Here is a 16,023-nt window from a genome sequence, read left to right as displayed (position 1 = left end):
GGGAGGAGGGAGGCTCCAACTGGGTTTCTTGGCTGTGCTGCTCACCCAATAAGGAGTCTGAGAACGACTGGGGGGGTGGAGCTTGCATGCCTTGTGCCAATCAAATTGGCTGCGTTGCCTGGGGACTCGCCTTTGCTCAGCGCTTCCCAGCGGAGAGGGGACGGTGGTTTCCCTTGCTGCATCCCCTTTGCCGGGTTGCTGCACTGGGGAACCACCGCTTGAGGCTTCGTTTGGCTGCTGGCTGGGCTTTCTGCCTTTGGCTTTGAGGGGCTCAGAAGTTGAACCTACCTGTGCTCTGAAAATCCCTTATTTTGGCTGCTGATCCCTTATTTTCAAGGCTGCTGGTCCCTTACTTTCAAATCTGTAAGTTGACAGCTGGGGGGTACATTCCTGTGTACCACGTGAAACGGCATCTAAAAAGCCTGTAAACGTCTGCCATAAACCCACCACAATTGCTCCCTCCAAACCTCCTTTCTCAAATCCCAACAGACCTCCGAGGTCAGTGCAAAGGCTGACTGGATTGCAGTTGCAAAGGCTTCTGGGATTGCTAGCTGTTTCCCTGCTTCTTTGCCGAAGACCTTCCTTTTCCAACCAACTTTTAAGTGGAGTTAAAAAGATTAAAAAGGGTCCCAGCCTGTACCTGTAAATTGGATTTGAAATTGTTTTTATACCTGGTTTTTTTCTTTAATTGCTCAGTGTTTGTGCCCTTGAAACTCTCTGCGGGAAACAATTCTGAAATGCACTCCAGGTTCTCTTGAATTGCGGAAAGAAAGGCGAGACAGAAGCTCAGGGGATGAGGGGAGGTTGGAGGGGACGAGATCCTTTTACCTGCAGGAAAGGGTTGCTGATTCCTGAGATGCTGTGTTCCGGAGAGTAGCCGGCAACCACCAGGTTACGGAGCAGCCCCACTAACTGAGGCACAAACTGGAGGGAAACAAGAGAACATAAAAGCAGGGTTAGCAGAAGATCCGTCACAAAGCATCTGTCCTCCAGAGCCCTGCCTCTTGTTCCTCGCAATGCCCTCTCGCAAGAATCCCAATGCCCCTTCCTGTGGCGCTGGGTACCGTATTTTTCGCCCTATAGGACGCACTTTTTCCCCTCCAAAAATGAAGGGGAAATGTGTGTGTGTCCTATGGGGCGAATGCAGGCTTTCGCTGAAGCCTGGAGAGCAAGAGGGGTCGGTGTGCACCGACCCCTCTCGCTCTCCAGGCTTCAGGAAGCTATCTGCAAGCCTTGGGAGCCCGTGGGAGTTCCCGCCGAGCTCCCAAGGCTTGCGGATAGCAGCCTGTTTTGAGGGCTGGGGTCGGGGGAAGCTTGGGCTACCCCCGCCCCAGCACTGCGCCGGGGGGGGGGGAATAAAAAAAACTAGGTGCGCCCCATGGGCTGGTGCGCCCTATAGGGCGAGAAATACGGTAATTTCTCCTCCAATCCATAAAGCACTTTTGATCTCAAAATGGGGCAGTTCCAAAACCAAGGCAACTTCTGGTTTTTTGTTCCTCCTGACAGCACCGCCCTATTATACATGTAAGATCTGTGGACTTCAATGGGCCTTCCTCCCATGTAAGGTTGTTTAGGAGGGCATCCTCTGTTTTTTTTGGGGGGGGGGTTGTGGAACATTATTCCCGCCCTCCCAATTTATTTATTTGATTTTACATATTAAAATTTACAGTCACACCTTCCGAAAATACAATATTCCCATGAATCTTTGGACTTCTGTCCCTGGGTTCCGTTGTTAAGCCTTTTCTACTGCATCTTTTATACTGATCCAAATTATTTCCCCACCCCCTCCATGTATCCATAGTTCTCGTTACTTTACAACTGTTATTGCAATCCTGCTAACGATTTTAACTGTTTAAAGTGGTCTCCAAGGTAAATTTCCCTCATTCCTTATTAAAATTTTGGTCTTCCTGATTTCTGATCTTTCAGGTCATTTTTGCCATTTCGGCAGAGTCCGTCAACTTAATCTGCCATTCTTCCCTGCTGGGATTATGGTCTTCTTTCTGGGCTGGTAACATCCGCACAGCTGTCGCCACATACATGAACAGTTTTTTCTGTGTCCTTGGAGAATATTTTTTACTCTAAGGGCCACATTCCCTCATGGTCAACTGTTATGTACTGAGTTGAATAGGATCCAAAATGCAGCAGTCTGATTGGTCCTAGAACAATAGGATTCAGAATGCAGCAGTTTGATTGGTCCTAGAACAATGCAGCAGTATGATTGGTCCGCAGGAGCCACCCAATCCAGCTCCAGGTGGAAGTGAATCCACAACCTGATTGGCCTACAGGAGAATCCCGGAATTAGCCAATGACGTGGGGCCCATTGTGTAAATAATGTATATAAAGCAGATATTTTGGGGAAACAATTATTCCTCCTCACCACTATGAGCTGAATAAAGAGCATGATATCCACTCTTGACTCCGAGTATATTTCAGGCCGCATGCCACTGATGGGGGGAGCCAAAAGCAACACATGCAATTTTTACCTTTCTGTAGTAGGCCAGCTTCCACACATCCCCTTCCCTATCTCCCGTCCAGGCAAGCGAGAGTCATCCTCAAAATTTCAAGGATGGGTTCCAGCCAAAAACACGGGAGAAGGGTGGGAAGGGGCGTGTCCTGAGGGTGAAGGGGTGTGGCTTGGGAGGGTGTGTGGCCCGGGGAGAATCTCAAAGGCCAGATCCTTCTTGGGTTTGTTGCATGTTCTGGCCTGCCACAGCCCATCCCCATTTCCTGGTGGGCGCCAAACCAGTCCTGCTATGCGGGTCTTGAACCCGGGACTCAATGCATGCAAGGCACAGGCTCCTTGAACAGCAGCTCGCCCTCCCCCACCCTCCCCTGCTCAAAAGGCACATAGTCCTTGCGCATTAACTGCAACGGACGCAGGGAGAGTTGCCAAGCTCACAGCTGCCCCACCTTGCAGAAGCGGTCCAGGGCTTGCGGGCTCCGTTCACACATCTCTGAGATCAGCATGACAGCCCCGTGGAGGATGCCTGGGGGAGAGAGAGAGACAGGTAGGCCGGGTGCGGATCCTGCCCTGACTTCCTAAGTCCCGTCCCCTACCTTCCCAAGTCCCAGGCCCACCAAGGCTCCCCATATCCCGGTTTCTCTGCACCGCCAAGATGTGACAGGAGAGCGGCGTTTTCTTGAGATCTCCTTCAAATCGTTCCTTGAGATCCGCTTCTCTGGGGGAAAAACTCCCTCCTGGGTCCCTCCAGGCCTCATCTGCCCTTCCTAAGGGGGGTGGGTACTCATCCAAATCATGCAAAGATTAAAGGTAAAGGTAAAGGGACCCCTGACCGTTAGGTCCAGTCGTGGCCGACTCTGGGGTTGCAGTGCTCATTTTGCTTTATTGGCCGAGGGAGCCAGCATACAGCTTTCGGGCCATGTGGCCAGCATGACTAAGCCGCTTCTGGCGAACCAGAGCAGCACACGGAAACGCCGTTTAGCTTCCTGCTGGAGTGGTACCTATTTATCTATTTGCACTTCATGCTTTTGAACTGCTAGGTTGGCAGGAGCAGGGACCGAGCAACGGGAGCTCACCCCGTCCTGGGGATTCGAACCCCCGACCTTCTGATTGGCAAGTCCTAGGCTCTGTGGTTTAACCCACAGCGCCACCCACGTCCCTCATGCAAAGAGTAGCCCTACTGAAATCAACAGACCTGACTTATATCAATCAATTTTGGCGGGTTCACCGTGATCAAAACTGAGTCGAATACCCCTCTGAACTCTCCTCTCAACCTTCATCATCAAACACCCCTAGGAGAATCTCCCCCCGCCATCCCACTTCACCTCAGTCCTTCTCTTCTGCAACGGAGCAGTCGGCTCAAGCGTTCTGAGCAACCGAGGGATATCCAAGCACGCACGAGCGGGGACTTATTTCTTTATTTGTAGCTTTCTCCCCCAGCCCTAAACTCTTCGTCAGCAAAAGAAAGAAAGAAAAAGGCCCTCCGGAATGGCTTACACAGTGTCCAGTAATAAAACGCTCCTTGCCCTCTGACTTATAATTTAAGAGGCACGACACAAAAGGAAAAGAGGTTGGGAGGGAGAAGGAGAAAAGCAAACTCAGTCACTAGCTGCAAAGTTCTTACCAGAGCCCTTTCTGAAAGGCTCCCAGCAGCTTCTTTTCCGGTCAATGGGCAGGGCCAAGATGGTCTCCTCCCTTGCCATGACGGGGAGGGCGAAGAGGCGTCACCATAGCCCCAGCCGAAGGGACAAAGGAACTTACCGGTATTTTGTTCAGTCAACAGGTGTTCGCCGAGTCGAGTGAATACGTCTATAAGATCGGGCACCTTCCGGACAACGTGTACAGCACAGACCACGGCCTAGAAGCGGAGTCAGAGAGCAAAGGATTATGGGGGGGGTCCCAGTGTGCCCCACGGAACTGCCTTGCAGGCTGAGACCCTCCCTGCCCGCGGACTGTCTCGCCAGAGTGGTGCATGCTCTAGTTATCTCTCGCTTGGACTGCTGCAATGCGCTTTACGTGGGGCTACCTTTGAAGGTGACCCGGAAACTACAACTAATCCAGAATGTGGCAGCTAGATGGGTGACAGGGGGCGGCCGCCGAGACCACATAACACCGGTCTTGAAAGACCTACACTGGCTCCCAGTACGTTTCCGAGCACAATTCCAAGTGTTGGTGCTGACCTTGAAAGCCCTAAACAGCCTCGGTCCAGTATACCTGAAGGAGCGTCTCCACCCTCATTGAGGTCCAACTCCGAGGGCCTTCTGGCAGTTCCCTCACTGCGAGAAGCCAAGTTACAGGGAACCAGGCAGAGGGCCTTCTCGGTGGTGGCACCCGCCCTGTGGAACGCCCTCCCACCAGATGTCAAAGAGAACAACAACTACCAGACTTTTAGAAGACATCTGAAGGCAGCCCTGTTTCGGGAAGCTTTTAATGTTATTAGACTATTGTATTTTAATATTCTGTTGGAAGCTGCCTAGAGTGGCTGGAGAAACCCAGCCAGATGGGTGGGGTATAAATAATTTATTATTATTATTATTATTATTATTATTATTATTATTATTATTATTACCATTGGAATCTCAGCTTTTTAAAGAAAAAAATCTCAGCTGCGGGGTCTCACCTTCCTTCGCACGGAGGGCTGGCCAACCCTGGCGAGCTGCTCCACTTCGCTTGCCAAATCCCGGAACATGGCCACCGATCCCAGGGAGCCCAGCGTGCTCAGAGCTAAGCCTTGCACCCAGGCTGTGGGGTGCAGGAGGTCGCTATGGGGAGCAAAAGAAAGTGAGGTGAATGGAAGATGCAACAGTTTACCAAATATTCACATCCCCTGTCCGAACAGCTTCCCTCAGGCACACAAATCCCACCTCCATTATATTCCTTCCCACTTGAAATATACTCAGAGTCGCAAAGTGATTTCATGCTCTTTATTCAGCTCATAGTGGTGAGGAGGAATGAATGAAGGTCCCCTCAAAGTATCTGCTTTATATACATTATTTACACAATGGGCTGCACATGACTGGCTAATTCTGGAATTCTACTGTAAGCCAATCAGGTTGTGGATTCACTTATATCTGGAGCATGATTGGGTGGTTCCTGCCAACCAATCATACTGCTGCATTTTGGATCCTATTGTTCTAGGACCAATCAGACCGCTGCAGTTTGGATCCTATTCAACTCAGTTCATAACACTACTCATTCCCCACGTTCAACCCTCATTCCCTACCGATGGCCGCCATCTTTAACCAGGAGGAAAGGCTGGTGTTTTGAAAGACTTTTAAGCTGCCGTATTCTGGCTGGTATCCCAACATTGCATTTCAAGGAACCCACAGCGACCCAGTTCCCTTGACATGTCTTTCCCCAAGCCTCAAGAGTTGTTTTGAGTGGAACAGACAGAAGGAGGCAGACTCTCCTTCCTTGGAGGTTTTTCAGCGGAATTTGGGTGGCCATCTGTCAGGGATTCCTTAGCTGTGATTCCTTCATTGCAGGGGGTTGGACTAGATCAGGGGTCTGCAACCTTTAAGACAAAAAGAGCCACTTGGACCCGTTTCCGAAGGGGGAAAAAACTGGGAGCCGCAAAACCACTGCAACATTTAAAACAAATATATCTCCGGAGCCGCGATCTGACAGCGGGCGGGAAGGTCACGTCGGGACGGTGCGTGACTAACGCATGCACCACCCCCATGCGACGTCACAGCCAGTACAGCGCCCGCCACAGTGGGGAGTGTCGGGGCGCACAATGCGCGTCCTCCCCTCGCTAGTATCCGCCCCGGAGCCGCGGCAAAGGTGTAAAAGAGCCACATGCGGCTCCGGAGCCGCGGGTTGCAGACCCCTGGACTAGATGGCCCTTGTGGGTCCCTTCCAGCTCCACAGTTCTGTGATTCTGAATCTCAGCCTCCATTCCTTCAGAGCCCATAGTGCAGGTCCCTTCCCCTCCTTATAAATCTTCCAACTAGATTCCCAGGATTTTCACTGGAAGCACACCTGAATTGCCCACACTTCCAAATACCAGGTTGATACCTGTACATTTAAGGTGCTAGGACAGCACTTCGAACAACAACAATTTATTATTTATACCCAACCCATCTGACTGGGTTTCCCCAGCCACTCTGGGCGGCTTCCAACAAAATATTAAAATACAGTAATGCATCAAACATTAAAAGCTTCCCGAAACAGGGCTGCCTCCAGATGTCTTCTAAAAGTCTGGTAGTTGTTTTTCTCATTGACATCTGGTGGGAGGGCGTTCCACAGGGCGGGTGCCACCACCGAGAAGGCCCTCTGCCTGGTTCCCTGTAACTTGGCTTCTCGAAGCCAGGGAACCACCAGAAGGCCCTCAGCACTGGACCTCAGTGTCCGGGCTGAATGACAGGGGTGGAGACGCTCCTTAAGGTATATTGGGCCTTTGAGGCCATTTAGGGCTTTAAAGGTCAGCACCAACACTTTGAATTGTGCTCGGAAACGTACTGGGAGCCAGTGCAAGTCTTTCAAGACTGGTGTTATGTGGTCTCAGCGGCCACACACAGTCACCAGTCTAGTAACAAAGCCTTACCCCGGAATTATGGGAACTGTAGTTTGCTAAAGTTGCTGAGCGTTGTTAGGAAACCCCTATCCCCCCAGAGCTAAAATTCCCAGAGTAGACAGACAAGGGTTGACAGACATATCCGGGATTCTAATGATGAAATTAGAGTCCTGGAAGAATTATGAAAAATCGGCAAAAGATCAACAACTTTGGGGTTCATTTCCCCCGAAAAGCTCCACAACGGTTTGGGCGATTCCCCCCCCCCCCACAAAAAAGTTCAACAACTTTGTGTCTAGATATTTTACTTCTTGAAAAATGGCAACCTTAAGACAGACTGAATGTTAAACCACTCTGAGAACCTTAGCTCTGGAAAGGGAACAGGAGTCTCCTAAACAGCTCTTGTCCCCCCCCAACAAAACTACAGTTCCCAGGATCCTTTGGTGAAAGGCGTGACAGTTTGAAATGGTATCATAGCACTTTAAATGCATGGTGTGAATGTAGCCTTGGTTTCTTTCCCCTCCCAGTATAACCCTTAATCATAAGGGACGAGGGTGGCGCTGTGGGTTAAACCACAGAGCCTAGGACTTGCCGATCAGAAGGTTGGCAGTTCGAATCCCTGCGACGGGGTGAGCTCCCGTTGCTCGGTCCCTGCTCCTGCCAACCTAGCAGTTCAAAAGCACATCAAAGTGCAAGTAGATAAATAGGTACCACTCTGGTGGGAAGGTAAACGGCGATTGTCAGGGGTCCCTTTACCTTTATTATGTGCCATGGCACCCTGAGGAGCCTTGAATTGTGGTCAGGAGTGCCGCAGGCAACACTGGCCTCTGTCCCTCTTTCCTTCCCTCCCCCCTATGATGTCCTCTCACATTTCTGACTTTCAAAGGCTTGCCCAGATGTTTGTAGCAAAACTAATAAAAGCGAAAGCTGCCTCTGGGGCTGGCCATTGGGTGCTGGTTGCCAGGAGGTGAGACGGCCTTGAAGTAAGCAAGCAAGCGGGCGAGGAGCCAAGCCGGCCAGTCTGCCAGCCATTGCTGTTGGGAATGGACAGACAAGTGGGAAGGTGGGCAGGCAGGCAGGCATCATGCTGGCTTTTATTGTGCTTGCTGTATGCAATGCCTGCCTGGAAGCTGCGTGCCCAGTCCTGAAGGGGAGTCTTTCCACCACGCAGGCCTGGCCGCGCCCGCTGCTGCCACTACTGCCTTCCAAGCTGAGTAAGATGCTGGCCTCACCTTCACCTTTGGCCAGGCTCCAAAGGCTGGGGGCATCCTCTTCCCAGGCCCCCTGTGGGGCAGAGAGAGGAGGTGCCTGTCTTTGGGGCAGGGGCGGCGGCAGCAGCTGCCCAGAGGACCCCCAAAGAGAGTGGAGAGGAGAGGACCAGAAAGAACGTAGTTGGTCAAGGAGGCCGTGGATTCCAAAAGGCTGAAAACTTCTGCCCTAAATAATAGCTTTCAGTTCCCAAATTTGTACTAGTCCAGTGTGGGGGCACCCACTCTCTCTTTCTGCCCCCCCCCAACACTCTTTGGTTTCATCCCTCACTTCTTGATACTGTTGGTCAGCAGAAGGTGAGTGTCCTGCTTCTCATCTAATAGGAGGGCAGCGCCAAGGTAGCCGATCCGCTTTTCGTGGAAACGGTGGGAGGCGATTAGCTTCAAGCTCTCCATCTGGGTTCAAGACAGAATAAGGAAAGAAACACACCATTATTGATTACACCAGAACTACAATCTTCGACTGATTAAACCCCCAGGCTAAATCCCAGAACATTCTAGTTGGGGGTGTATCCCACTGGGACCTTTAAGGGTTGCTGTTCGGTGGTGATCGGCATTTGGGAATATCAGCAGAGGGGTTTTTGAGGGGTAGTTGCATATAAAGTCACTATAAGTGCATTAGCTAAAGAAGCTAAATGGAACTTGGGTTCGAATCCTCACTCGGCCATTAAGCTCACTGACTGACCATCTCGGTAGTGGCCTTCTTGGTAGTGGCACCCGCCCTGTGGAACGCCCTCCCACCAGATGTCAAAGAGAAAAACAAGACTTTTAGGAGACATCTGAAGGCAGCCTTGTTTAGGGAAGCTTTTAATGTTTAACAGGTTTTGTATTTTAATATTCTGTTGGGAGCCACCCAGAGTGGCTGGGGAAACCCAGGCAGATGGGCGGGGTATAAATAATAAAATTATTATTATTATTATTATTATCTGTTATCCTAAAACTACCTCACACGGTTGTTGCAAGCACATGTGAGGAAGATAAGTTGGGGGGCAGGGGGGTGGAACTTTGTACATCAAGCGCTGTATAAAAAGGTAAAGGGGCCTCTGACCATTAGGTCCAGTTGTGGCCGACTCTGTGGTTGCGGCGCTCATCTTGCTTTACTGGCCGAGGGAGCCAGCGTACAGCTTCTGGGTCATGTGGCCAGCAGGACTAAGCCGCTTCTGGTGAACCAGAGCAGCACACGGAAACGCCGTTTACCTTCCCGCCGGAGCGGTACCTATTTACCTACTTGCACTTTGACGTGCTTTTGAACTGCTAGGTTGGCAGGAGCAGGAACCGAGGAATGGGAGCTCACCCCATCGCTGTATAAATTTTATCAAATAAATAAAACACGCTTAGGATACTTTTGGAGCACTTTTAACAGCCAAGGTTCCCCCCCCCACAAAGAATCATGGGAACTGTAGTCTACCCCTCACAGAGCTACAATCCCCAGCTCCCTTAACAAACTACAGTTCCCCACATGCAGTGCGGGTGTATACCTGTCCAAAATGAGCAGGATAGCCCAGAATGTGGATGTAGAGCAACTTGGCTAAATTGGAGGCACGGGTGTCGGGCTCGTCTCCCCGAAAGGCCCCCCGAATCTTGGCGCTTTCTCGTTGGACCAGCTCCCGCTCCTCCGCCTGGGTCCGTGCACTCCGTATGGTCCGGATCAGGACCGGCAATGTGAGAGGTGCTTCCGGCATCCTGGAAGTGAAGAGCGGAATAATTTTTGGGGGGGGGCGGCCTTTGGCACGTGGCACCTGCAGGAACCTCAACTCTTACTCCTCAGCTCAAGCCCGAAAGACAGGAAGTAATAACAGGTTGCTTCTGAGAATGTGCAGAGTGCCTGTATTCCTTGGGTTTGGACGCAAGGCTTCCTGTTAGGAATGGATGCCAGCAACCTGCCGCTAGGTCTAAATCGCTTAACGCAAATTTAGTTCACACCCTTTGACGAGTAGTAAAAACGAAGTTTTCCCTCCCTCCAATACTTTCTTTCCACGTTTATGGGGAAGTAGAGGATTAATCCACATTTGCAGTGGAAAGAACAGAATTGAATTGGTTCCGTAAAGCGGCCCTTATTGCAGACGATTTCCGGATTGGAAATCAAAAGCCCTTTGTGGAGGCTTTAAGCTCAGTCGATATTTTTCTGCCCCCCTCAAGTCTCGAATTTCACTCCTGTACCATAAAAATCAGCCTCTCCCTGCCCTCAAACTGCCTCTTCAGTGTAGCCCTCACAACTGTGAATTTAAATTGAGCATAGCCTTTCAGATATTTCGGAGAAACTCTCTCCCCTTCCTCTTTTCCCTTAACCCCTCCTTCCACTTTGATGGACAGTTTAAAATGTGCATAGTTTGAATGAATCTGCATATGCATATGAGCTGCAGGCAAATTTAGTGGGCCACCAGACACCCCCACAGAACCCAAAGTCCCTCTCTTGCATGTTAGCACCCTCTTTTGGGATTATCACCCCCTTATCTTAACTCCCACCAGCACTTAATTTTTCATTCATTCCTTTTCTCTGGTCCTCTCCTCACCTGTCCAGAGATTCACTGCACACGGTTTCTTCTTCGTTTCACGATATTTTGGGGACACGCAGAGGGGCAGCTGGTGCCCCCTCTATCCTCCCCTTCTGCTTAGTCAACTTATTGCATTTCCGGACAACAGTCTGTTAACCAGCCAGGTAAACTCACCTGAACTTCTGCGGCTACCTGGACCCAGGGGCGCCCTCTGCTGGCCAGACCCAGAAAGGGACTTTTTCAATCGGATCCTTTTTTTTTTTAGGGCAGAGTTAGCCAAAGTTTAAAGCTATTTCGGAAGAGAGGGATCTGTTGACAGACAGATACGCCTTGAGCCAAAGAAGGGATCTTTCAGACAACCTGTTTATTGAGCACTCATCCTGATTTGTTTGTGCAGAGGTTATACAAATTGTGCCATGTGAACCTTATCCATTGCTTCCCAGTTCATTTTGCCATAGCTTTCCGTACTGCAAGAAGTTTGTTTTTGTTTCTTGTTTAAGCGAGCAGTTTGCTGTGCAAGAGTACCAAACCCACTTTAACTGTGCAACATGACTTTGCCAGTTTATGATCGAATTCCATATGCAAAACAGCACCAGTCTGGGAACAGACCATACCTACTGTTCATATTTAATGAATTTTTTAAATTTATTTTTTAAAAAGTTTGTAGTTTGTTGGGGGCTTATAAATATTATATATATATCATTAAAAAGGCACGGGTGGACTAGAGAATATGATCCAAATCCTGCATAGCTGGCCATGCATAAGAAGCAGATGTGAACTACCTGGGTGTACATTCACAAATACTTAGAGGATAAAGCTGTCAGTTAGCATGACAGCTAGATGCAGACTTTCCCTCCAGAGGAAGGATATTTTTGAATATCAGACACTGGGGGGAAACTGAGGCCTTTGGTCTGGTCCAGCAAGTTTATTCTTACATTCTTTGGATGGGCACAAAACCTTATGTTTCAAATGCCCTAGGCAAGTCTCTGATTTGCTAACAACAGGCAGCTCCACAACACTTTAAAAACACACCCAGTGCACATTTAAACCACGTGGCTTCCCCCGGTAAATCCTGGGAAACGTAGTTTACCCCTCACCGAGATACAATTCCCAGCACAGTCAGCATACTGCAGTTCCCAGGATTCTTTGTGAGGGCAGAAAATTGTGTGCTTTAAATGTGCGTCAAATGTGCTTTAGGTGTGTGGAATGCTCCCGGGCTACCTGCTCTCTCAGCAGAAGTGGCCTTCCACTTCTGCGCAACAGGCGGAAAGGCAGATGCCTGAATTTCCTCATTCCCTCACTCCCAGAGGGGGATCTTCCCTGTTGAAAGCCTGCTTGCTGCGTAGCTGTTAAAAAGATCACAAGAACCTTGCGAGGCAAAACACCACCACAGCAGCAGCAGCAGCCCTTTGGCCGTCAAGAGGATCTGAAGGGTGAAACTGTTGCTCTCCTGCTTCGCTGTGGCCCTTCAGTGGGTTGCAGACCTCCTGGCTTCTGCCCTCCAGGGCTCACAGAATCATAGAATTGTAGTCCAACCCCCTGCAGTGCAGGAATCTATGCAAAAGCATCCATGACAGGTGACCACCCAACCTCTGCTTAAAAACCTCCAACAGACCCTCCAAGTGTCCCTATTTTCCAGGGACGTTGTCCCGGTTTCTGATTTGGTCCCTCTTTTCCTTAGGACATCACTATTTTCATTGGCGAAATCTTGGAGGGCATGGAGATCTGACCCCCGAGCCATTTGAAGGCAATCTTGTATAGGGAAGTTTTTTTAATGTTTACAATACGATCATCTTTATTGTCATTGTCCCATACAGAACAACGAAATTGGAAAAAATCTACATCCGACATTCAAAAACCAACAAGCCTGCTATCCCAACCTGATTAGCCCCCTAAAAACTCTAATACCCCATTTTTAAATACAATATACTCCCACAGAGACTTCCTTACACTGCGTTTAAAACCAAAATCGCATTTGGATAGAAACTGTTTCTCAGGCGGCTAGTCCTAGTCTTTCTAACTCTGTACCTTCTTCCAGAAAACAGAAGCTGAAAGGGATCATTTCCGGGGTGCGCACTATTCTGCTCTATCTCTGCAGCTTTCTTATGTTTTATGGGTTTTTTAGTATATTGGAAGCTGTCCAGAGTGGCTGGGGCAACCCAAAAGAGATGAGTGGGGTATAAATAGTAAAATAATCATTATGGAATGGGACGTCCCTATTTTCATCGGAGAAATGTTGGAGGGTATGCTCCAAGGAAGGACAGCCCACCACTTCTTTTGCGAGTCTGTTCTACTGTCGAACAGCTCCTTCGGCTGGCCAGAGAGAGAGAGAAAGAGAAGCCAGCAGGACTCTATAATATCTCTCTGTAATGTTATATAATATATGAGCAGCCCAGGGACTTCTCCAATAAGGCTTTATGAGCGCAGCCATAGAGACGCGGCCAGAGCGTCGCAGCAGGTTAGAGGACTAGACCACGCCCCCCACTTCCTCGGCAACGCTCCCACCAACCACGGACATGGAACAAACCTCTAGACAGGAACTCCTCCACTGGGCTTCCGGTTTCGCTGACCCTTGGCGGAAGCGGCTACTGCCCTCCCATGGAGAAACCTGGGATTTGTGCATCGGACTTTCCCATTCCCACCCGCCCCCGAAACCTTCTTGGCGGAAATAAATAGTTCCGGTCCTTCGGGGTCCCCCCCTCCTGCACGTCTGAAGGCGGCTCCCTGCCTGGGTCGGCGCGGGGTTTTGTGCCTGCAACTGAGCTCTGGGTCAGACCGGGAGGCGCGGGGGGAAGGAATCGGCCAAGCCGAGCTGCCTTTGCTGCTGCAACAACCTGGAGTGGGATTTTATTTGGGGAGGGGCCGCAAAGCCTCCCCGCCCGGGCTAAGGGCTTGCAATGCTGGCGGCGGGCTACACTGCAGGGCTGTTGTGCGCTTACCTCTTGGCAGGGCCGGGGTCCGCAAGGCCCAGGCCCGGGGCTCCCGTTCAGCCGAATGAGCGGAGGGCGCCCAGCTGGCTGCCTTGGCACATCTTGAAGCGAGCGGAGCAATAGGTGGCAGGAAGCAGCCTGGGGTAAAATAGGCAGGTTGGCCCATAGGAAGGATTGCCTCAAAATATGCACTAGGGCAATACCTTCATTAGGCCGACCAAAATGTTCTGGTTTTTTGTTCTTATTTTGTGGTCTCTATAGCCACAGCAGGCTGTGTTGCAACCTTCTGAGTTTGACCTCATCCCCAAACTTGCCACATTTATTTTTTTTAATACCATCTTCAGGTGAAAGGGAATGCCCTCCCCAGGGAGGCCCGTCTGGCGCCTTCGTTACATATCTTTAGGCGCCAGGCAAAAGCGTTCCTCTCCTCCCAGGCCTTTGGAAAATAATAAGTCTGCTCTTCTAAACCGTTTCATGGTGTTGCGTGTATTGTTTTGGTCTGTCACTACAGGGTGTGTTTTTGTGTTTTCAAATTGCAAACCACCCCGTGATCCTCAGATGAAAGGCGGTACAGAAATAATATTAATAATAATATGTACCTTTTAAGTAATAATAGTGTTGTAACGAAGAGTACCAACGTTCAAGTTCTCCAAACAACCAGAAGAGCAATCAAAGTGATCCAAGGAGATAGAGCGACTGGCCTATGAGGAAAGACTGCCGCTTTTGCGGGGGTGGGGTGGTGTCATTGAGGGAAAAGGCGAGTAAGTAGTGGATGCGATAGAAGTTTATAGAACTGTGTATGTTATGTAGAAAGTGCGTAGCTAAAAGTCCCCCCCCCCCCAATAACACTAGGACTCACGGACATCCATTGAACCTGAATGTTGGGCATTTTGGGTGTTACGGCTAACCCCTTCCGTATCATGGGAAAGAATTGAGGAAATCCTTCATCCAGCACATAGTTAATCTATGGAACTCACTCCTACCTGAAGCGTAGGCCCCAATCTGGCTGGCTTTATAAGAGGATTCCACAAATTCACAGAGCGGGGAGCTACTGGTGGCTACCAGTCATGCTGGCTATGCTCTGCCTCTGTGGAAACTGCAGGAGAGGGGAATTCTTGTGCATGGGACCTGCTTGTGGGTTTCACTGATTTGATGGATGGATGGTTGGAATTTATATGCTGCTTTCCATTCATATGAATCCCAAAGCAGCTTACTAACAATAAATAACAGTGATGTAATAGAACATCAGGGATGTGGGTGGCACTGTGGGTTAAACCACAGAGCCTAGGACTTGCCGATCAAAAGGTCGGCGGTTCGAATCCCCGTGACGGGGTGAGCTCCCGTTGCTTGGTCCCTGCTCCTGCCAACCTAGCAGTTTGAAAGCATGTCTAAGTACAAGTAGATAAATAGGTACTGCTCCGGTGGGAAAGTAAACGGTGTTTCCGTGCGCTGCTCTGGTTTGCCAAAAGGGGCTTAGTCATGCTGGCCACATGACCCGGAAGCTGTACGCCGGCTCCCTCAGCCAGTAAAGCGAGATGAGCGCCGCAACCCTAGAGTCGGTCACGACTGGACCTAATGGTCAGGGGTCCCTTTACCTCATAGAACATCACAAGCACAGCATAAATCATGTATGACGTTACGGATCTGTGGGGACCCTCTTGGGGTGTAACGCTGGAAGCCCCTGCATCCTCGGGTTCAGGTTAGAGATAAGTGTAAATAAAACCATGTATCATAAAGACACCAGAGTCTCTGCTGCGCCTCAAAAGTTCATAAGGAAACACGGACTCTGATAAGCATGCCTGGTGCCCCTGGAATCTCACGCCACTCACGAGATTGGGGTGGTGTGTAATTAAAACATATGCCTGTTATCACTACACATGGCATAGCTCCCCCAAATGAAACACCCTTCCGTTTCCAAGCTTTTTATTAATATATTTTTATTAAATTATTTTTTTTCCTGCAAGACTTATTTAATGGTTTTTTTTTGTCAATCCCAAAGACACGAAATAAGAAATATCCAGTCAAAAAGGCAAACCAGGAAGAAGAGGGAGAAGAGGGCAGGGTAGGGAAGGGAAGTCTTCGGATCAAGGCCGGAGCAAAGCACTGGAGGAGACGGGGTGGGGGCAGGCGGTAGAAAACTCTAGGGAAGGGATTTTTTTTCCTGTTTTTTTTTTTTTTTGTCGGCTATACAGACATTCTCAGTATACACAGCACGCAGCAAAGGATCAGTCGCTTCCTCATGCAGAATCCAGGGAGGGGCTGAGCGGGAGATTCCTTGTGACGGACACCCCCAAAAATACACTAGAGGACCTCCGTCGTCATCCTGTATCTACCGATTCTCCTCTCTGGTTCCCAG

General features: G+C 49.8%; 1 protein-coding gene across 7 annotated transcripts in view; it reads right to left on the bottom strand.

The window, feature by feature from the left end:
- The window catches only part of AP1G2 (adaptor related protein complex 1 subunit gamma 2), a 29,002-nt gene extending 15,013 nt beyond the window's left edge, over positions 1-13,989 (bottom strand). For 2 of the 7 annotated variants that reach the window (XM_083472592.1, XM_083472595.1), the window contains exons 1-7: positions 13,677-13,989; positions 9,721-9,925; positions 8,514-8,638; positions 5,082-5,223; positions 4,223-4,319; positions 2,911-2,987; positions 829-924 (exon numbers count right to left, since the gene is read on the bottom strand). In XM_083472592.1, the coding sequence (XP_083328718.1) occupies positions 829-924; positions 2,911-2,987; positions 4,223-4,319; positions 5,082-5,223; positions 8,514-8,638; positions 9,721-9,924 (741 nt within the window). In that variant the 5' untranslated portion in view covers position 9,925; positions 13,677-13,989. Of the gene's footprint in view, positions 1-828; positions 925-2,910; positions 2,988-4,222; positions 4,320-5,081; positions 5,956-6,296; positions 8,639-9,720; positions 9,926-10,755; positions 10,933-13,676 lie in introns of those variants that run through there. The other 5 variants (XM_083472591.1, XM_083472596.1, XM_083472593.1 and 2 more) reach the window with 4 other exon arrangements.
- Positions 13,990-16,023: the final 2,034 nt, after the last annotated feature.

This window comes from Podarcis liolepis, assembly GCF_965112155.1.
Source record: "Podarcis liolepis genome assembly, chromosome: 13".
Taxonomy (NCBI): Eukaryota; Metazoa; Chordata; class Lepidosauria; order Squamata; family Lacertidae; genus Podarcis; species Podarcis liolepis.
Note: the sequence above shows the minus strand (reverse complement) of the source record. Positions and strands in the feature narration are given on the sequence as shown.